Genomic DNA, 23,889 nt, shown 5'->3' on the forward strand with positions numbered 1-23,889 from the left:
AGCGGTGACCTCTCAACTTCTAAACACAAACTGAGATTCTTCGTGTGATATCGATGACCATCGTTCGTCTTATGGACATTCCCAGTCTCACAAAACTGAAACCAAACGTTTACTTGGGGGGTGGGGAAAGTTCAGTCCTGGGATCTATGATTATTCGTGGTGCGCGGATGCTGGCCGTAATCTCTTGGTTCGTGTTCAGAAGTTGAGAGGTCACCGCCTACTACATCACTGTAGTGACGTACTGCAGGGATCCTCGACCAACAGTTTTACGCTAGATTTTACTTGCCAATAACAAAAAAGGAAAAACCTTTTTAAATTTTTATATATAGACATTTTTTTTTATATATGCCTCCATGGTTTGTCGAACGCATTCAAATTTAAGCGAAGAAAATCATCGATCAGATTTTGACGTGTGCACGTGTTCTGAGGTTGACCTAGTTTGTAAGTGTGACAAGTTAATCAAAGTAGTCGAACTTGTGAAAATAGATACAGTGTTTCACATTCGTTGCACGCAAAGAGGTCAATAATCGTAAACAATTGTGGATCATACCATTTCTACTAGGGATTACTACTACTGTTACGTTTGTGAATGCAACAAATTTACGCGAAGAAAATCATCAGATTTTTGTATCAAAGCGAAAAAAACGTGAAAAGTGAAAAGTAAGATGTACATTAAATAAAAAAATAATGAAACAAGAGAATTTTTTTATGATAGTCATTTTATTTATTTCATGATCCCCATCGTGCAGAATGGAAAATTCCTGGCTCCTGCTTCATCTGTCAATCATTGTCGGCATTGTGTGGCAAACTCTAACGTTGACTTCGCGTTCTTCTGGATCATTCCACCTGCATTTTAGTAGCATAAATAGGGGGATACGGACATATATCGCCGAAGTAATTATCTTAGAAGTGTAACTTATTATTTTGTACGCTATATAAAAGTTTTTTACCTTTGCGTAGGTAATTTTTTTCAAGGGGAGTCAAGTTGAAATGCCGTAGACAAAGGTTGAGATTAAATTTAAAATTCTTAATAACGGCCCATCTCCCAAATAACCGCCCATGGGCGGTTTTTTCGAGTGGGCGTACTCTCAGAAAAATCTGGTAACTGCATGACAACACTAGTACCCATCATGAATTCATAGAAGGTCACGTCATACCTTGTCACACAGTACACGTATGTAAAACATTCATGTTCTGAACTGTGACAAGTACAGTACATCCATATCTCACGAAATCTTTATGCTACATCACATGTCATCATGTATTGACAGCCATAAAGTACCTAAGAAGTGCAATGTGCACGTTTCTAGTTAAAAATGGCACAAAAATTTCAAAATGCACTGAAAATTTTTGTATGAAACAATGCGGTGATTGTGCAGCGCAGTACAAAAGATCTCTGAAGTGAGTTAGATACACCTAAAACACTGCACACAGTTACTCTAACATGGGGTAGAGTAACCATGCACTGCATTAGCTGTACACTAGTGCATGATTGTAGCACACAAGTACCGTACCTTATGAAGTGAGTGTGTGCATATAAAGTTCACAGTACGTTTGTGTCATAGTGTGACGTCAGTGGCGACTTTCAAGTGCAGTGACATTACACAACAATACTTGTCACTGATGCTTGCATATTTTGACATCAGAAATTGGCTAACTCCCTTCTCCCGGAAATGTGCAAAGTTTTGGACAATAATGTCTGTGGTTTATGCTTGTTTACAAACTGAATATATTGTCAAAGTTTGTTTAGAACAAAAACTGGAATTATTGTTCCTGTTATCAGTATATCAAGATGATCTTTAAAGCAAGAAAATAAGAGTTAACATTTCTAGAATGTGATTGTGTGATTATTGTAGATTAAAAACGTCATTAAAAAAGAGTCTGTAAGGTTATCACAGTTTGCCAAGATGATCTTTCGAGGAAAACGGAGAACTCATTTCAGAAAAGACGATGGGATGAATGATTTAATTTTTCTTGAATTAGATGTAAAGATAATCAAGCAGAGGAGTTGACAGTTAGGAAGAAAATCACCCTGCAGACCAATGCACTGTGAACCAGTAGTTGTAGTTGGTTAGAACTGTAGACAAAATTCACAAATCATTGAGAACTTCACTTGTGAGTGTGCGTGATCATACGGCTATTGTGTTGATGAGTTTTCCTAAGAACAACCAATGTTATCACATGAACTCAAGATGCATCATTGTTATGTTATTATTATGTACATCACCATACAAATATTTCCTTTTTGTGGATGCACATTTACTGTTTCAATATGATTGACTTTGTTATCCCTTCTGCTTCAATAGAGTGAAGAAAATAAAAGACAGCGACCAAGAGGATCAGTCAATCTTGCGGTACGTAGCAATACACATACAAACTTGATATTGTTGTGAGAAAGGAAATAAATGTATTTAAACGGTCAAGCCAGAGGTATAAATTGCAATGTATTATATTTTACTGGGTAGGTATTATTGAATTGTACAGCTGCAAAGCACGACCAAAGTGAGACTTGTTCAAAAAAGTAATTCAGGATACAGACAGTAATTGAGTGATTCAATGATATTTTATTTACCAAGATCTAGGTGTGTGCTACTTTCAACAATTGAAAGATGTACACACATACTTGACATTTTACACTGAATGGTCAATGTCAAGTGTATTGTTACACTATTAAGTACAGATGTCAACAGTACAGGCAAGGTTGTAATACACACAGACAGAACTGCTATGCCCATCACTTTGCTGACAGAGAAAAACACATCAGTGTTGTCAGTATACTTTCGAACCACTGCCACTATTTCATAAAATACAAGGTTATTCACAAAATACCGGAACTTATGTCCACACATACAATACAGAGGAGAAATCGTCTAAGACTCGTAGTGCCAAGGACAATAATGAAGCATACGGTACAGTGTACAAGTACCGGTACATACAGTAAATCCTAATATCCTGTGAATAACATAAATATGAAAGACAAATTTTTACAAGCATAATTCAAATGAGCGTTTTCAGTATGCACTATACATACCAGTATGTCCGTCTTGTCATGCTGTTGTGTGCAGACTGTCAGTATATGTCCAACACTTAAGCTAAAACAAAATCCAACCCAAGTAGTAAAGGAAATCGTGGTTCAACAGATATACGTGTATTTCACAGTGTTTACATAAAGGGGCTGTGGAAACAAACATAAATTAGCATTCAATTACAGAAAGTTATTGGACTTGGCGTCTCTGTTATTGGACTCAGCACCTACTGATATCAAAACTTATACTACACAGAAAGGTGTATATTACCGTACTCGTCCGAGTATAAGCCCCTGCTCGTGTATAAGCCCCCCTACTGATTTTAGAGGATTTTAGAAAACGCATTACATCCGTGTATAAGCCCCTACCCTAGTGTAACTCAAATACAGAAAGGTTAGGAGAGTATATTTGGTCATTTAACGTTGTAAAATTAATTTTAGATAATAAAGAAACTATTAAAAGATGTTAAAACAATGGGAAACTGGAGTTCCTTGACAATATCGTAAGGAAAATGACACGTTTTTCCAGTACTACCGGTATCTTGATTCTTTGACCCTACTCACCCCGTCGCCTAAATAGAATAGTCTCACTCACGTCCGCCATTGTTTATTTTCATTCACGGCCACGATGTTTTCAAGCTTGAAACATGCAGTTTCTTTTGTTTGAAGCAATTATCCTTTCATTTGTGAAGACTTTTCCTGGTGACTATTACAATTTTCACTGCTATGTTGTTGTTTTCACAAGATGTAGACAGTTTGATATTGGAATATTGAGTTGCCTTTCGATGTGGGCAATGCATGCCTGTTCACATAATAGTACTGTTGATCAGCAGCATACATGACGTCTTTGTTTCAAGTTTGGGGTTTTTTTCGACGCTGAAATTTCACCAAAATGTCACTTCTGTATTCAGAGATTGTACAATCAATTTCTTTGGATGTGTAAGTCGATTTTGAAAGCGATAGAATGATCGAGTGGTGTGAAAAAAATCGTGCATAAAATTAGCATAAATTAAGCGTCCATGCCAGATAACATGGGGTTGCTCGAGTATAAGCCCCTCCCCTAGTTTTACAGCTGTTTAGTGTTGCCGAACCGGGGGCTTATACTCGGACGAGTACGGTAATCAAATTGACCGGACATTTGGGTAACAGCACATGCGTTTCCCTAGAGCCTATGAATTGCCCCAAAGGAGCAGATTGTTTTGGGCCACTCGTGGGTCTTAGGAGAAACAAACTATACTGTTACCGAAATGTTACACGTAAATATATATTTGTGTCACACCCTACCCATTCTCCTCAGTGAAAAACAGAAAAATCTGGGTTGCCGCATGGATTGCACTTTCTAATCTTTCCAGGTAACAGTTTTCCAAACTGTTACCCATTCAAGTTAACACTTTCAAAGCTCTTATTATTGACCAGTAACTGCTATTTGCATGTAGAGTATCAGTGCCAATATGATGAGTGCCATGTGATTGTAGATTGGTGAATCAGGACAGGAAGTTTGAATTAGGTGTGTTACAAAATAAATTGTAGATGCCACTTTTACTGAAATACTCTCAGTTCTTGAAAAGGAACACTCACACATGTGTTTTGAAGATACAATTTCAACTGTCTGACAAGAGACACCCAAATACCATAGCATCTGATCAGAAATAAATGTAGCATGTAAAATTAGTTCATTCATTTTAAATATGGCATTTTTTGATACATTCAATGATATGGTGCTGTTTTTAATTATCTAGAGTAACTTATAGAACTACTTGTAGTAGTTGCTCACATTTTACAAAGTGTCAAAAATTTCCCCAAGGGGAAATTATTTCTTGTGGTATGGACAATCTTAATTATCATGTAATTTAGTTTTAATTTTGTCTTCATGTATGAGAGCAATCACTGAGTAAATAAGTCTCTTCTTACAAAGTCAGATGTGTTGAATGTCTGTTTTCTATCTATAGTAATGCAAAAACTATCATATATTCACACTTACAAGAATTTGTATAAATTGATAAATAAAAATGAACATGCAACTGGTACTCAGTGTGTCAATGTGCATCGGGGAGTGGAACCAGAAACCATAGTTGACATTAAAAAACTCAAATAAAGAAAAACCCATCAAAAGTAACAGTTACTGCCCCTTCAATCTTCAGTCACAGATGAGATGATGGTCAGAGACCACATATCATCCTATGATCAGTATTCCCAGTATTTTGATCAGTATTCCCAGTATTTTGATCAGTATTCCCAGTATTTTGATCTTTGATCAGTATTCCCAGTATTTTGATCAGTATTCCCAGTATTTTGATCTTTGATCAGTATTCCCAGTATTTTGATCAGTATTCCCAGTATTTTGATCAGTATTCCCAGTATTTTGATATCAAACACAATGATGCCACCGGGACACTGTTATCATTTATCATGAGATATGATCTGTCTAAGTACACATTACTTTTTTGTTCAAAGAAAGGGACTGTCTATGAATAGGAGTCTGCCACTTTATTATTTGATGACACCTGGATGTTACATTAATTTGAAATATGTGTGGCAGGATGCTCTCTCTCTCTCTCTCTCTCTCTCTCTCTCTCTCTCTCTCTCTCTCTCTCTCTCTCTCTCTCCATGTATATGTTTATATACATACACAGCATTGAAAGAAATGCTATATGACGTGATACAGCAAACTTGCACTATTATTGTTATTATTATAATTATTACTTTATTTCAGACTTTCAAAAACGTCCATAAGAAAGATAGGAGTAAAAAAAATAGAAAAAAAAAACGTTCATGACAAGACATCTGACAGTAAAATAAAGCACAATTAATATAAGCGCATGTTACTTGCAAAAAGTCCATAAATCAATACATTTTTACTTCTTTGCAAACGAGCACTTAAGTTGTACGCTGTTCTTCTCCTTAAAACTTAGAAACAGTTTACTGAATGGTGAACAGCACCGTTGAGGCACTAGTGTATCTTGGATAGCCAAACAGTCTACGAAATGCATTGTTGTGACACACATTTTTGTGACACGAATGGCACTTGCATTAAAATTGGAATTCTTCGTAGTCACGTAATTCATATGTGAAAATATGGCCTAACATCAAAATTAATCATATTCAATGCAAAGCTATGAAGCTAATGGTACTGGCAGAGATACAGAGTGTTACACAGTAACTCAGCAATGACTGATAACTCACCTGAGCTGTCAGTGTTGGCACAGCCACTGACTTCCGACCCCTAGGAGGTTATAGGAATGACTCCCTCAGGGAAACATTTCATGCTTGACCCAAATGGACTAGTCAGTGAGGTTGTTACTGCATCCCTTATTCATCAGAATTGTAAATAGATGTTCAGCTTCCATGGCACAGCTACTCAGTAGAATAATTTTGAAAGATCTTTATAGTTGGCATGTTTTACATTTTAAAGAAATTTTAAGCTGTTTGAAACTATAAGAAGTAATACAAAATGCCCTTTGTTGTAGTTCTTACAATACCTGTAGTAGAAATTCACAGTTGGTCTAACCAGTCTCTCTACCCACCAGTCTGATTGGTAGAAAGACTGTGATCCAACAAAGTAATACAAAGAAAAGGACCAATCACAAACAACCTTGTGAGAAGTGTGATGGGTTAAGCCAAAGTAGCACAGAGGGTTATACTCCAAATTCTCTTAAAAGAGTTGGGGTATTATGGAATATTCACATCTATCAGTCCGTTCAGGAATGTGTAACATTTAACTTACCCTTGCTAAATGAAGTACTCCATGACACTACAAATTGAAATAAAAAATCATGGACTGAACCAAGACAAAATTCTGGATGAGCTGTATTTCAGAATACTGAAAATGCAATATGTAATGCGCATCATAGGGACTATCCACCAGTTGTGGCTATTGGTATTGCATATACCGTATCTACTGTGAATTATCTTGTAAATGTCAAATGTCAGAAACTGAATTTTGTGTTCAATATTCAACAGAGATGTTTACATACACTCTGTAATTATTAAATTTGCTCACTTAATTGTCATTACCAAATTATCTGAAATGGAAAACCCTGGTGTCATGACAGTCAGTGTATGTACTTACAAAAGGTCGTTGTCCCTTATTTTAATCAGCAATGTGATATCTACCATACACGTCTGACATTTAACAAATGTTGATATCAGATACTGGATCAATAAAAACAGTATTTCAATTTGCAGACACTCACTGATGAACAGTATTGAGGTTCCATTCTACTGAAATGGACATTGTGAATAGCATTAGTTCAGAATCAACTTTGCCAGGCAGGAATTAACCAGTTGCAATTAGTTAACCACATGTACATTTAAGCGTTGCAATGTGATAATGATACACAAACTTTCTACAAATAAAGTGATAGATAGTGAATTTATTTAAAATGTTGACCTCCCATCACAATATTTATGCCACACCTACTCAATGAAAATTAATCTGCGTGTGTGTTCTTTCTGTGAATTTTGTATCAGTTAAATTGAAATGAAATTTGATAATCATTCATTTTAATCATCACATGGAATGTGTATCCGTAAAGAGGATTAATGAGTGGCTGAAATATCAATTTCTGTTTGTGATTATAAATAGCAAGTGTTAATGACAATCAGGAACTTAATGAACACAAAAGAAATTTTTCAATATTATCCGTACATAATTTAAAAGTACCGGTACTCACTAGGGAAAAATTTGATTTGCAAATCAACAGTGTCATCTGACAGGACCATTGTTCTTGTAACTGAGAAAGCTATATCAATGGTCATGTATGTCAAGCTTATGTCCTGGTACATATATCAGTAGTATGCATTGGACCATGTGAAATAATGGAACTAGGTATCACACATACATGTACAGTGATCTGGTTTTGCTTTTGACTTTCCAAATTAGAAAATAGATATTGCAATTAAAGGTCCTTGGAAATATGAAATTGATTTTTTGCTAAATCATAAGTTTTACCTGAAAGAATATACATCATTTGTATGTTTATGCTGTAATAATCCTTGATTATTTGAAATATTTGTTCATAACCAATCTCGTAATTTTTTCTGATCAGGGCGCTGTCATATCTCCCAGTGATGAGGACTCACAGACGTTTTCAGTCAATGCTGCAAATGGTGAGGTGTATCGACTCAGAGCTTCAGATGCCAAAGAGAGACAACATTGGGTGAATAAACTGCGGGCAGTAACTCAGTACCACACTGAGCAAATGGCACAGGTATAGCACATTCTTTGTACTCTACGTCACAACTCTCTAGGAATTCCGTATACTTTTTGGAAAATTCTTTGTTATGCTCTTGAAAAGTCTTGCAATGGCAAACCTGTCTTTGAAAGTCCTGGGAAAAATGTGTAATATACTCCAGGAAACTCCTTTAAAATTGTTCCAATGTTACAACTGTCAAATGCGACGTATGTTTAATATGCAGTGAATGCGGCATGGAAGATTTGGGCAAACTTTTCCATACTGGTCATTTTCTTTCATAAATATTTCAAATAAAAATGCCTTGAATCTTTTCGAGAGTTCTTTTATTTTCTGTGAGTTTGACCATACTGATATTTATATATGTTGGTGACTGGATATTTTTCCATCAAACACATTTACATAGACACACTCTGAAGATGTTTCCTACAAGTTATTTTTGATCCAAGATGCCATGGCATGCCACAAAGAGTGGATGATATCCTTGCCAACAGGAGTTTGTATAATTGGTCCTCAATACAAATACATGAATGTGTAAACAAATTAAATGTATTGACATTAGTGTCTGTGACAACTATACATCTAGCATGAGGAAAGTGTCTCTATTTGAGATTTACTGTTCATAATCATGGTATTATTCTAATATCACTATCAACAACCTTCAAGGATTTCTTTTGTGAATGGGCTATGGGGTTAAAAAATTTATTTGAAAAGTGTAAGACCCTATATCAGGCATAATAAGTACCAATTATCATGAAAAAATTTAGGGTTTTTTCTCAAATTGTCATCTTTTTCGGACTCTGACTGTGAGTATGCAAGTTTTTTATCTAGAATGACACAGTGACAGTAAACCAAAATTGTGTTGCCATGGCAACACCAACAAATACTGTATGATTCTCTTTTGTCATTGTTTTCATATTTGATGACCATGAAGAGTGATATAAAAATGATGAATGAATGCAGAAATAAAATAAAAACTGTAAATGAATACCTGTCATATCATCAATTCTAGCATGTATTATGAAATTTGTGTCTGTATGGTCCGTGCTTTGAAAGCATTTGGATTCATCATATTCACCGGTTGTCTGCATAGAACATATACATCTGTATTGTCATATTTGCCAGCCAGTGATCAGTGACTAGCAAGTGTAGCTTATCAATTTAAACTCTACTTGCCTAGAGATTAGGTGAGCAGAATAGTCATACCTGTGGCTTACTTGTTTAGTACTGGCCTTAATCTTGGGTGAGTGTGCCATTCATAAGTGGTGAAGAATACTATCATTCCCTTGAAACAATGCAAATTATATGATTAATAGAGACTTAGTGCTGTTATTCACTGTTCTGATGCCTCTCCACTAAAATGTTACCACAGCCTTTCCGTCGTTATTTCTGAAGAGGTATGATTGGAACATCGATGTAACAAACAGAAACTTTTCACAAATAAAAGTGGACATGATTTGTTCCTTAGCTCAAAAGTTGCAATATTTGTTCATAAAATCTTTCAGCATATAAAAGTAAATAATGTTTCATTTGCTTCAACAGCTGGGACCTCCACTACAAGCCAACAGACAGAGTAGTTCTTTCAATGATATTGGACCGTTGGTTGGCTCAACAGCCACAAGACGGTCCAGTGCTGGAAGTCTTGGCGGACACAAAAACTCACCGAGTGGGACACCAGTGCAAACTAGGAGATCCAAACACAAAATGTCTGTTGACCCTCACAGAGAAGACCCATTCCGCAATGTCAAGGACGCACTCAGCAATACAGAAGATTTACACAGAGAATTAGTAAACAATATCGAGGTAAAGTATTTTGATATTTTTCCCCATAAATTCTTGTATCTTATATAGTTCCACCACGGTCAGAGGGACTGTGGTTCCACCTGTAACATTAGTACTCAAAACAAAATGAACATACTTTTGATTTGATGTAGACTTCCAATATAAAAAAAGGTCCAGAAAAGAAGAGTGTGACTGCATTCATGAGTGTATTAATAATGAGGAACAAAATGAGCACACTTTGAGTTCAGATTTCACTTCCTCATTTTTAGCAGAAAGTCATTTTTTTTTCCTTTTGTACAGATTTTTTGTACAGGTGTTTTTGCATCAGAGTTTAGAATATTTATTACCCACACTGCTGATGTGGTTTTTATAAAATTTTACTTCTTACACAATTCCAGTGTGTTAGGGGAGCCAGATAGTCTGTATGTGTACTTAGTCCACCTGTATTTATTTGTTGTCAATCTGACAGTCACATGATGATCATGTGTTGTACATTTCAAGGTCATATATATAGGTGTTAGAGTCACTGCAATGAAATGATTAAAGTCGTTTTTAAGAACAAGAAAGATGTATTGGAAGAGAGATTTTTTTAAAAAGTGGACTGTGAACAGTTAAAATAATTGAATGATACTATCATTATATCAAATTTATGAAAATATTGAACAAACTGATGTTGATTTATCACAAAGTTTCTATTTGTACTGAAATGGTAGAAATTTTCCAACCTGCATAAACTGTACACATAGTTGCTTCCACTCTTGAAAAGATTTAATCTGCAAAGATGAAAGACTTGATGTGGACAACTTAAAAAATGATGAAATCCAATTAAGAATGGAATTAATTGACTTTGGTATGGTAATTGTAGAGGATGGTATACCTGTATCAATATAATATGGTGTTTTCAATCTGGTTCAAACTCATAACATACGGCATCGAGTCAACTAGTGGAGAAGCAACAGACAGAACTACTGAGTCAAATCCCCACTCTCAAAAACATGGTTCAACAACTGTTGTAGTGTTCAAAAGTACTCACACGGGTACATTCACCATTACACAATGTATCGAAGATTAAAGCAGTGAACACATTGCTGAAATGTTAGCATTTGGTTGATTTTGCTGAATGTACAGTTGTCAGGATTCTTACCAATTTTTTTTGGACATGAACTACAAACAACATTAGCAATTTTTGTCAATTTTTGTTCAGTATGAATTAAATGCATTGCAATTTTTCATGGCAGCCTTCAACTCTGGTATTTTTAGATGCATGTGTTTCATTTCAACCTTCTGAAAGTCTGACAACAAAACATGCTGTGTAAAAATTAACTTATTTGAGGAATCCTAGAAATGCATATTGAATGAAAACATATTGAGCTTTCTAAATCAAGATGGTGTTGTATTAAGATAATTTTGTAAAGGAACAGCTGGTATTCTGAAAATGACAGTGCATCATCAGCAGTTTTTTCTCAATTTTGAAACTGAAGCATGTCTGAATTTTAAAAACACAATCTTACAACATAGATTACTGCAGTGGTAAACGGTGGCTGACTGTACATTGAGTGCCAGCTAGTGCACAAGTGAACCAGCACCTTCTGTCAAAGGTCACTGGTTTAACAATGACCCTTGATCGTTCTGTGGGGAGGAATGTTTGCTCAATAAACAAACAGTATCATATCCTACACAACACATCAAGTAAAATTTAATTAATTGATATGTGAGATAAATTGTATGCATTCAAAGTACAGGTACACGGTATTGAAGTATGACCCTGTGATCATGTATCAAGTTGAAATTTCTGTAACATGCCAAGAGGTTTATAATAATGTTTGTTTCCTCAAAACATTCAATGAAAGTGAATTGATAATGGAGTGTTTATTTTCCTTAAAATTTAGAAACAAGATGATTGTAGAAAGAAGTTGAGTCACAAAATTGCATTTTTCTGACAAATGTTTTCCACTGTGATCACCCTTTCAAATTCAGTTTTCCATTTTATACCTGTTTTCCCATGATTAAAGGGACAAAGTCGCCAATTTTTCATGAATTTTGTCTGATTTGAGATACTACTTATATTGTATGACATGTTGAAAGATACTGAATGAATGGGTGACCATGCATATATTTGACCCCGATTTTAGACAAATTAAATGAAACCATGGCGAAAATGAATTAATGGTCATAACCATTAATTCATTTTTGCCATGGTTTCATGTATCGTGTATAAAACCAGGGTTGAATATATGCATGGTCACTCATTCATTCAGTATCTTTCAACATGTCAAACAATATAAGTTGTATATCGTATCAAACAAAATTCATGAAAAAATGGGCGACTTTGTCCCTTTAATGTTTCACCATGCGTACTCAGATAGGATTGACAATAGTTAGTTTCAACGTGACTTTGTTCTATTTCAGATGTACAAATTTCCCAAAGAACAGAAAATTTCTGTTCAAATGTATCATAAGTACAATATTTTATCTTGACATCAAAATATTAATATTTAGTAAGAGATAAATTTATGTTATGCAGTGTAAAGGTTACTTTCCATCAATATGTATAGTGATTCCAATCTTTCATGACAGTATTTGCAGTTGTGGTGTGGCAAAGGTCATACAGGTCATTAGAAGGTCGTGTCATATGTAAAAAGCTGTCCTAATTTGCATATCTGCTGTGGCATGATGATCCAGAAATATTTTATTTCCACTAACAGGCACTTCCATCATCAGGGCATCATATCAACTCACTAGATCACGTAAGTATTCCTTCTTTGCTTTCTGTAGCTATATTGTTCAATAAGTAGATGCTAGTTGAGTTGCTGTCAGTGTATCTTTAGACAACATATAGTAAAGTGCGGGATGGGTACTGTTTTGAAGTGTGTTCCAGCTTGTATGGACCTCCTAACAAAGTTTGAAAATACAGTATGTCATCATTATTGAGTTTGATTGTATTTATGCCTTGCTGGTCTGGTGAAAGATTCAGTTGCCTTGTGTATTTTAAATAAAAAATGATCTGTGAAATGTACGTATTAATAATGTTGATTTGAGATTTAAAATTTGACATGACTGTGAGGGCATTTAACTTCACAGTGTAACAGCACTGTAGTCTTTTGAGTCTTTTGTTGATGACAGTGCTGATTAATATCAAGGCAATGGCCCAGATTAATACCGCTATATTTTACTCTGATGGAGACAAATGTTTGGATCCAGTAATTGGAAATTACTAGTATCATGTTTTATTCTTGCATCTGAATACATTGTGCTGGTGGTATGGTAATTTTGTTTTCAGCAATGTTGGTGTTTTATAGTCAGATATGGGAATTGAAACATGAATTTAAGATAATTAATGACAAGCTATGTGCCTACAGTGTATGCCAGCTGGGCATTAACAGTCTCTTCGATTTGATATGAAGGTTCCATTTTTTCATTGGAAAGCAATACCGTATATAATAGACTTATGATCCTATGTACTGTGCACAGATGTTAATTTATTTTTAGATTGTGTTTTTCATCTAGTCCTTGGTTGTGTAATACTTGGTGTTTGAGCAAACATGGAAAAAGTAGAAAAACTAAGTTCCTATCATTTGTTGACTATTTCAAATATTTAGCACATATTTAAACCCCTGGAGTCAAATTTTCTTTCAGTGACCAAGCAAAGCCTAAATTTCCCTAACTATCCCTCCAAATTGAACAGAATGGTAGATAAGAAAATGCTTCAGCAAGTATGATTCATGGATTCAATCTAGTTCAAAAATATGGGCTTTATTTATTTATAGCTGTGCAGTGCTCTATTCTGTCCTTCAATAGAGAGCAAGACGTCACAAAAGAAATGTTGAAATTATTGATGTTCTGAGCAGTGGATTAAAACTTGCAAATGTCTTGTATACTGGTAGTTGTCAAAAGAAAATTAAAACTAACTTTAGTAATGTCATTCCATATTCAGCCATTCCAAACATAACCTTATGATAAGATGAAGGAATGAGGTTTAACTTTCAATATTCCAGTTTGGGAAAGCCCTGTTGTTGTTTTTATTGCAAATTTTGTCCTCTCTTCTGGGAAAGGGCAGTTGAAGTGGTTCAGGGATTTTGATGTGTGTCCATGGATAATGATAATGTATACATATAGTATTGGTATGTACAAGCTGTGAGGTAACACATGATGTGTCAGACCCACCTTTGTTGAAACATCCATCATAGAGTATACATAGAGTATACATACCACTCACAGTCATTCTTTCAAAGGGATAATGGTTGTACCTTCTTTTCAATATTTTCATAATTAATTTCCTTCTGTGAAACCAGATTTTTTTGATTGACTCCCTGAAATACATATATTTAGAAATACAAGGTACAAATGTAAACACAATCCATTGCTTACAAGTGAATTCTTGTCCAGACAAGAATTCAGTTTTTAACAATAATTACATTGGACATCAAACACAGAAAGACTGTATCCACAATTTAATCACTGTACGTTTTGACATTTGGAGTACAACAAGAACACAATATATAACACAAAGTGTTATAAGTTACAGCTAGTTGAACTTCAATGAATATACCTGTATATGTTGCAGACAGGATGTGACAATATCCATATAAAGTGATAATACCAGATAGATATTGTAAATCCTGAGCTGGGTTACTATCATTCACAATAGAATATTTGATGTAGCAGACTCTGAAAAAACCCTGATTTTTAAGAGACAGACAAGAGCAACATTTACAGAGAAATCATTGTTGTACTGTTAAATAATACGAAACTTATTTAGAAAACAGCAAAACATTACCTAAATAAAGAAGTAGCAATGGATTTTTGAGGATTTATTCTAGGCTGAGTCTATTTGTAGTCATAACCTTTCAATGCTGCGCATAGCATCCATCTGAAGAATGCAAAATATTAGTGCTGTGACAATGTGATATTCATAAATTTTTTTACAGCAAACTAGTCAAAAATGTGTTTTTTAAAGGTATATTTCAATTAAGACAAAAGCTATTCAAATTTACCAAAACTGGTAGTGTTGAAAATTGAACTTCCAAATTCTCTTCTAAATTCTTCATTATTGTTTAAGTTAAATAATGTTAACCATGTTATGGAAATGCTTCAGTTGTTCAGGAACTAAAACATCCAATATCATTGAGTGGTATTGAAACAACATCTGCTGCATTGTGTTTGTCCTTCACTATGACCTGCTGATCTGTTGACCGTCACTTGTCAAAGCCATTTTCAAACAAAAGGACTGATCACTTAATTGACAAAAGTAGTTCAATGTTATTGTAAGATTAACACTCTGATGTGAAAATTGAAAGGGTAGTTTTCATCTTCTCTTGTAGAATACAGAGCATATGGCTTCCGCATATGGTCAACTGTTGATGCAAAACCACTTCACTTTTCAAAGTAAAGACTTCATGCAATAATATGACATTGTATCTGAATTTGATAGATCAGAGCTCAGATTGTCTTTGAGATCAGTTGCTGAATAATGAAGAGATACCTATATAAAGTATAGCATTGCGCTCACATTTGCAGGCAATTCTGTAACTCTAATATTATGACAGACATTACACTTTTGTCTACAATATGGCTACATTTACTTTCATAGATTTCAAATTTTGATATAGAAAACATAGAAGCGTACCAAGTTTTAGTGATGAAAAAGTTCAGGTAACTGCTGTGTAGCTGGAGACTTTGGCGTGATTTTAAATTTAGAATTTATTGAATGTAGTACTCAGATATTTAAGGTATATTGTGACATTGTCAGCTGAAAATAATATTAATGATACATGTGATTGCAAACATTAAACTTCAAATAACAAGATTTATATGCACAGTTCCCATATTTTTAAATATCAGCTTTACTTCAATACCATGTGTATGATAGTTAGCCTAATTTTTGCTTATGGAAGAAAATCAAAGCGATGTCTTACGATGTCTAGATTGCATTTCACATTCTCCATCTTCCTAGAGGGTGGGAATAACAACACGGGTGAAATGTTCAATAGTATTATATACGATAATCAAAATTTAATTGCTGAAATTGGTTTGAAAACAGTTATAATGCTTTATCCATGTTCAGTGTACCGTAGTTTTTTTGCCAGGTTCAAAGTATATAGTTGAGAAACCATTGAGCACGGCTTAGTTCTGTGCAAATATGGAAATCTTGTTGACTCTGTTGCTGACGATGGATTAGTAAACTCAATGTTACTGTAGTAAATTATAGATAACATCTCATTATATCTGAGATCAAATTTGCATGGGACCAGGTTCTCTAGGGCAGAGAAAATTTGTCATGAAAATGACCTTGCCTTGTAAATAAGAGTGAGATACAAGAATGTGTTGTAAAAAATGGAAAAGTATCAGCTCTGATCAGTTATGTATTTAATAACCACAACTACGGATTTATTTATAACAAAGCTGGTTAATACAATAGTGAAAAAAAAGGTAACTCATATATGTGGTTTAATTGGAATAGTGTATGCATTGTACTGGAATGAAATGCTCTGAGAAATTTGATTTGTCCAGAGTGATCAGAATGTGCAGGGTGATGTATCTAACTACTGTAAATTTATGTACAGTTGCTGGATAACAGCTGATGGACTGTCTAAAAAAAGAATCAATTGAAATGAGGGGAGTTTCAAATTGGCATGAAAAATGGTGATGGAAGATTGCAGTTTGTAGCTTTGTTTCAGTAGAATGAATTTATTTTATGCAAGGTATTATGTACAAGTTACAGTTTTTCCACTGTTGCATTAACCAGCTTTGTGAAAGATAAATCTGTAGTTGTGGTTAATTAGTACAGAGCTGAACAAATCTTGAACAAATGTTTTCATTGTACCAGTCTGTGTATATTTGATGAGAGAAACACCCGTTATACAAATATCAACATGCTGCCAATACATTTGTTAAAATTTAATTGGATTGTCCATTCCTAAAGCAAAAAAGAGCATTTCCAGCAACCATCTTCAAGCAAATTGTAAAATATTTAACCTGACAAGTATCAAATATCAAATTTAGGGTTGACCTATGACCCATGCAGGATGATAGTCATATACATACATAAGAAAAAACTCAGACAAGATATACTTTACACCCATCAACTGCTGATAAATAGGTCATCTACATTGCTGTTACATAGTTATCTTGAATGTTATGTGAATAGCATCATCATATGTTACACATATATTACACAGTGTCACAGACACCTTCCTTTGCAGTAGCATGAATGTGGTATTTGCTCTGTTTGTAAATAAACTAGGATATTTTTCCAGGAATTACTTCAATTAAATGCAGCCAAATCATTATGCTGTCTTGCAGGTAAAATGTAGCACATTGACATGCTTTCTAGGCATTTACTAAAAGTGTTTCTGATTTGTGACGTTTCAGGACTGTCTTCTACTCAAGGCCACATCTCAAGCAGCAACATCAACATTAGAACAGTGTCTGTCAATTTTGCAGCAACAACACCTGGTACAATCTCAGTCAAACAGTTTACCAGCTGGTGCTTCAGTTGAGTGGTTGGAACCAAACTTTAACAGGTATGTAGCAGCACATTCTTATCGACGATTGCTGTGTTGTGACTTGTGGAACAGGTTAAGAAATAATGGAAAGACATGAAAGGTTGCAGTTTGATGAATGGATGGATGGATGATGAGTGGAATGTACTGGCATGGATGGATTGTCTTGTGCAAGCACAATCTGGATAGATGATCCATAATGAATGAGTGGATGGCTAGGGTGGCAGGTTGGGTTGTTTGAATGGATGGGTTGGAGGGTGGTGGGTAGATAGGTAGGTTGTTTGGTGGTGTGTGGGTAGATAGGTAGGCTGATGGCTGGTAGGTTAGTGGGTGGGTAGTTTGGTGGGTATATAGGTAGGTTGGTCAGTGGTAGATGAGTGGATAGGTAGAAAGGTAGGTAGGTAGGTTGATGGATGGTGGGTGAGTTGGTAGGTGGATAGGTAGGTAGGTTGTTAAATAGGTAGATGGATAGACAGACAGATAGACAGACATACAGTCAGATGGATACATTGATATATAGATGGCTTGCTGATAGGATCAATCTGGATCAGATGGATGATCCAGATACATGTGTAAAGTCAATTGCTTGGGGGATGATGGATGGGTGGGTGGGTGGATGGATGGATATATGGATGGATGGATGGAACGGCAAAATGAGAAGTTTGTATTTAGAAATTAGATGGAATGACACAGAAACGATTTATTAAGACTATGTGTAGTGCATGGAGGTATTTTTAAACTGGATGAAAGAGATACACAGAGAGATACATACACCATAACCACTACTGTTGATCCAAGCAAAGATGGTGCAGGCAATAGACTGTGACAGAACTGTAAAGGCTACATGCATTAGATCATCTGTCAGATGCAGGAAAAATTACTGCCAGAGAACAAATATGAAAATTGACAGCAGATACGTGAGTGTAGGCAGTTATAGACAGTAGAGCAAAATACGTGCAAAAATAATGAGCTAGAAAGAAATGTTGATTTTATTGAATTTTGAGTCAATAATTCAGCATTGGCTGTGCAAACTGACACACATCTGTCAAAATAGTCATTCTACAGTGAGTCTCAGGCAGTGAAATTGTATTGATTTTTACATCAGTAAATTTTAAGAAATTTTGACAGCCATTCATCACTTTCTTTACATTATAGAGATAAGTGTCAAAGATGTGTATTATTCATAGGTATAAAACATCATTCATACATTGACATACTTGCATAAATTAATGTCACCCAAAAAGAAGTTTCCATATTTCACAAGTTCAAATAATGCAGGGTGTATCAGAAAGGTGTCTGTAAGATAGCAAGATTTGTAAAGACATTCAGAAGTCATTTCCCCTGAATTGTTGGATATGTTCATGTTTTACAGACCTTCTTCATCCAGTGGTAAAGTGGCATCATCGAAACAGTCTTCAAATTCAGATTTTGCAGTATCTGATGAAATGCCAAACCGCGTAGAAGGTAGGACACCATCTTCCTTTTCTATTGTAGTGTATCGTACATCTTCTGTTAGTGAAACTTTCCCTTATCACATCTCGATTTATCATTTGTACAACATATTCTATTCAATGTTACCAGTACAGAAAGATATAAATTTTCAAATCCCTTGAGATTGGTGTGATTTTTATATATATAGAAATTATTTGTCAATGTGTGTGTTACAAACAGTATTATTGAAAATGTTTCCAATACTGTAAAATTTTGTAGAATACCTTAAAGCCAGCTTTACCATGTTTTAACATGTCAGTGTCCCCAAGGTACCAAAATGATAATTAAACCATAACTTACAATAACTTATGGATGACTTTTTAATAACTAATAAATGTATCACCATTATTCATTTGAAATATGATCATTGTGGTTTACGCGTTTTCCTTTGCCAAAAGATTCAATTCATAATGTTGCAAATTATTAATTACTCCATCAGATTTTAATAATATTGCTGTTTATGACGATTGATAACTCTACTAAATTAACTTCCTTTGATAATGTAAAATAACAAAATATTCTATTCCTTATGAGCAAATGATTTAATGAAAAACCTGTGAGTAATGCCATAAAAACATCAAGGTAATGAAAAGTAAATCCCAGCAAAAAGCAATACTTTGTATATTCAGTATTCTGTATGGACCATAGTAGTATCTTACCGTATACATCTCTGCTTTACCACCATCAGTAAACATAGATCCTAGTGAGGAAGTTGTCGATAGCGATGGGGATGAAGACAAGGACCTGGGTGGCGTTGAAGAGCACAAAAGTATCATATTGCATTTACTCTCACAACTCAAGCTTGGCATGGACTTAACAAAGGTTAGAATATTCACAGAACCATAAAGGCACACTGATCATTACATCACAAGTGCAATGTGAATAAGACTTTGAGTAAATCATTTTACCACTCTTTGACCAAAACGTGTTTTGACAGCACCGTACAGCCTTTCTAAATAAACTTCAGTGAAAATGAAAACAATCCTTCAGATATACTGAACATTGTAGAAAACTGTGATTTAAATCATTCGCAAAATATTCATTCATTTCTAAGTTTTAGCACATGATGTAATTTAGATACTTTCTTAGAAGTCCACCATCAGAATCACAGATATCAGACCAGTACAGTATACTGATTGCGCAAATACTGCAATCTGATTGGTTGAGACGTAAAAATAATCATGCTATATTTGTAATGTAGCTGGGTTGAAACAGGCATGAGCTCAAAGCTAGAGAAGAATTTCCTTTTTGATGTTTCACGTAATAATTTCAATTCAAAACATGATATAATAGCAATAAACCACATCAGCAATTGTTATGCCATTTCACTCCATATATGCATTCGCTATTGTTTATGCACATATGTCTCGTCAAAATCTCATGGTATACTATCACTGTGTGTGGTCTTTTGCTTATCAATAATTGTACAAACATATACATGTATAATGTTTTGTATAATCCTACCACTGTGCTGATTAGAATAACTATGGAATAATTTTTGAGTAAATAGTGATGTATTTCCTCTCAATCAGGTGGTGCTTCCTACTTTTATACTAGAAAAGAGATCCCTATTAGAAATGTTTGCAGATTTTATGAGTCATCCTGATATGTTTCTAAGGTAAGTTAGAAGAATTTCAAAGATACCGTCAATCCTACTTCTCATATGGAGTGCACATTGAAGAGCGCTTTACAAACACACTAATTTTTACAATGTTTTCTTTTTACATTACTTTTCTGTTCTGCCACTTGTGTAAAACGCATTTTAAGACTGTTGAGTCATCTTTTCTCCATTTTTGACAAAAAATGAAAAATTACTTTGCACAATAGTGTTAACACAGTTTACGGCAGCCATTATTAAATTCAAATATCATATATGTAGGTAGTTTTTTCCAGTCCCAAATTTTGCAGAGTTTCACCCTTGACACTATTACAAAACAGCATGGAAACTTACTGTAAATCGTATCCTGGAACAGGGAATTTGTTAGCCACACTTGGGATTTTGGTATGGCTTGGAAAGAAAATGTGAAATTCCCCTGTTAGGGTTGCAATGTGCATAAGTGGTAGCAGGGGATTAAATCTATAGATAATATGTAATGAACAAACAAGACTACAATGTCATATTTGACAAATAGCGCTACTATATAAAATTTGACATTGCATTTCAAATGCATTATTCACAGGTAAATAATGGTATTTCCAATTTCATTAAGTGTCAAAATGACTTAAAAATGAGTGCAAGTATTGGTCTTTTTGTGATCCAATATGAATATGAAGACTATGACAGGTGACTGAATGTTTAGACAGCTACTAGTAAATATTGTATGAACTTATGAAACAGCAATAGATATTTCAATGAGGAAACTGGATTGACAGTGCCTGGCGTTGAAGATGCAGACATACATTGTGGTGATGCATACTGCCCTCTTGTGTTCACAGGATACCATCACTACCAACAGCAGAAGCTAGGATGTTAGCAGTTTTAGAATACTATCTCTGTTCATTCCATGTTGGTAGAAAGGTAGGATACCTCTCACCTTTATTATAAATCATTAAGTTATGTAATTTGACTTCAGGAAACTTTATAACTATGTCAGAACACTTCTTTAGATATTTTTATTCCTGTAATAAAAATTTGACAGCAACATCAAGGTGGAACTCACAGAAGTCAGTAGTTCTCACTCTCATCATCTATGACATTCAGTGGATAATAATCAGTCAACATCATGAAAATATTCCGGCATGAACATTGTCAGTTTGTTTTACAAAGTGTAAAATTTGAATAGAGTATGATATTCTGATCTTTCAAAGGACTGTGTTTCTTGATTTGAACAGACAGCAGCTGAACATTGAATAATAATGAAAAATGGATATGTCTGTTGTGTTTTTGAATCTGTTTGCAGAACAGAACAGTGTCTCAATGCATATTGACTGATATGAAAGAAATTAATTCATCTGCATGCTTAAGTTCCTGACTTGATTTGAACTTGAATAGACATAGACACAGTGTCACACATTTAAGAAACCTTGTGCAAGCATCAATTGAAACGCTATTGCAGTGATAGCTTAAGGTTTGACATCTGCATCAGTTAGTGAATTCTTCATTGTTTTGTCACAGGGCTCAATAGCAAAGAAACCGTACAATCCTATCATTGGGGAAACATTCCACTGTTCCTGGGAAGTACCTCAGAATTTAAACAGCCAATCAGAAAGCAATATTATAAGTACTAGCCAGTCACAAAGTGTCACTCTCAATGGCAGTTCAGAGACTGGCCAATCAGGAGACAGTGCTCAAACTGACAGAGTTACGTATGTCGCAGAGCAAGTATCCCATCATCCTCCAGGTATGTATGAGGTCAATGAACTATATGTGTTATGAATTAATGCCAAAGGTGAAGCAGAAAGATACGTACCGGTACAGGAGTAAACAGACATGCATAAAGATAAGTTTATCAGGAAATAATTTTCATCAAGATTGTGTATTTTATAGTCATGGTGATTGTGTCATATTTTCAAAGTTTTTTGGCCATAGGGTTAAAGCTTTGGTTGCAAGAAAATTTAGATGTGAAATATATTTGCAAGACTGAACCAGGTTCATGTTAAACAAAAATAATGCTGATTGATAATCATGGTTGACCAAATCTACTAGTTCAGGCTCATAGCTAGGTAGCTTCTTGTTAACAGCACAGAGCTTATCAGATGGGTGACAAGTAGCATCTGCTGTACATCTTGCGTCAGTCATCCAGTGTTTGGCATCCATCAACGTTTCTGAATGCAGAAATTCTCACAAACTGGTGGTTCTATGGTTCTAACATTTAGCACAATATTCACTTAATGTCCTGGTTCAGATTTGTTCAAATTACCAAAATACCTGTATTTATCGCGATCTGTTTAAGAATTTTCTTGTTTCTCCTCAGAATAATTCTTCTGTAAAAGATAACTTTTTAGATCCTGTGCATTGATCAAGTTATCCCCAAAATCATACTGTTACACAAAAGTTAGGTGTAAGTTTTCACTATTGAGTGTGTTCTGTAAATCATAGATCACAGAGAAAATAAGATAATTATTATTAATGTTTTCTCAGACATATCACTCAGGAGCTATGAATATTTTGCCACCCCCGTAATTGTTTCGCCACATATGTATTATTCATTTGTGTATGTCCAGTTTCAGCATTTTATTCAGAATGTCCCACCAGGAATATTTGTATGAATACATGGGTTTGGACAAAGTCAAAGTTTCTTGGTATGTCTGTTGGTGTGGTCAATGTTGGCGAAGGTGAGATTCCATTGAAAGTTGAACCTTATACATGTACAGAACAATGAGATTTGTTGAAGTTCAGTGTGTATTAACTTTTGGAAATTTGATATTCACTGACATTGTTTGTGCATCAATTATACCATTTATACAATATGCAAAGCCTACACTCTTTTGGTACACACAGTCACTGTATATCCTTCACACAAAGATTTTAACTATCTTACAAAAATGGATTTTCACTGTTCAAGTGTTAAATGTAGAGAGCTTCGTGCACTTATTGCTCAGATTATTACTGACAACATCTTTTCCGTTGAAGCTAAAATATCAACGGTGGTAATTTTCATTTTATTTTACCTGAAATAAATAATTATGGTTTATATTATTTTCAGGTGTGATATATGACCTTGAACATGAGGAGGAATATACGTACACATTACCAAGTGCCTATGGTAGAAATATACTGACTGTACCATGGATGGAACTTGGAGGCAAAGTTACCCTGGGATGTGCCAAGACTGGATACAATGCAACTGTTACATTTCATACAAAGGTATGACCAGACACAGTGTTACTGCCATGTGATTAGTGAGTTACAACATGCTACAAATCAGGATACATGTGGCAAACATAGCAAACTGTC

At 34.8% G+C, this 23,889-nt stretch overlaps 1 protein-coding gene across 2 annotated transcripts in view; it reads left to right on the forward strand.

Annotated features, from left to right (window-relative positions):
• The window catches only part of LOC139139834 (oxysterol-binding protein-related protein 11-like), a 55,110-nt gene that overhangs the window by 25,754 nt on the left and 5,467 nt on the right, over positions 1–23,889 (forward strand). For both annotated transcript variants that reach the window (XM_070708770.1, XM_070708771.1), the window contains exons 4-15: positions 2,307–2,354; positions 8,074–8,235; positions 9,760–10,020; positions 12,705–12,746; positions 17,371–17,522; positions 18,874–18,965; positions 19,681–19,814; positions 20,525–20,610; positions 21,429–21,510; positions 22,108–22,333; positions 23,157–23,267; positions 23,639–23,799. In XM_070708770.1, coding sequence (XP_070564871.1) covers positions 2,307–2,354; positions 8,074–8,235; positions 9,760–10,020; positions 12,705–12,746; positions 17,371–17,522; positions 18,874–18,965; positions 19,681–19,814; positions 20,525–20,610; positions 21,429–21,510; positions 22,108–22,333; positions 23,157–23,267; positions 23,639–23,799 — 1,557 coding nt within the window. The remainder of the gene's footprint in view (positions 1–2,306; positions 2,355–8,073; positions 8,236–9,759; positions 10,021–12,704; positions 12,747–17,370; positions 17,523–18,873; positions 18,966–19,680; positions 19,815–20,524; positions 20,611–21,428; positions 21,511–22,107; positions 22,334–23,156; positions 23,268–23,638; positions 23,800–23,889) is intronic.

Source organism: Ptychodera flava, chromosome 9 (genome assembly GCF_041260155.1).
Source record: "Ptychodera flava strain L36383 chromosome 9, AS_Pfla_20210202, whole genome shotgun sequence".
NCBI lineage: Eukaryota > Metazoa > Hemichordata > Enteropneusta > Ptychoderidae > Ptychodera > Ptychodera flava.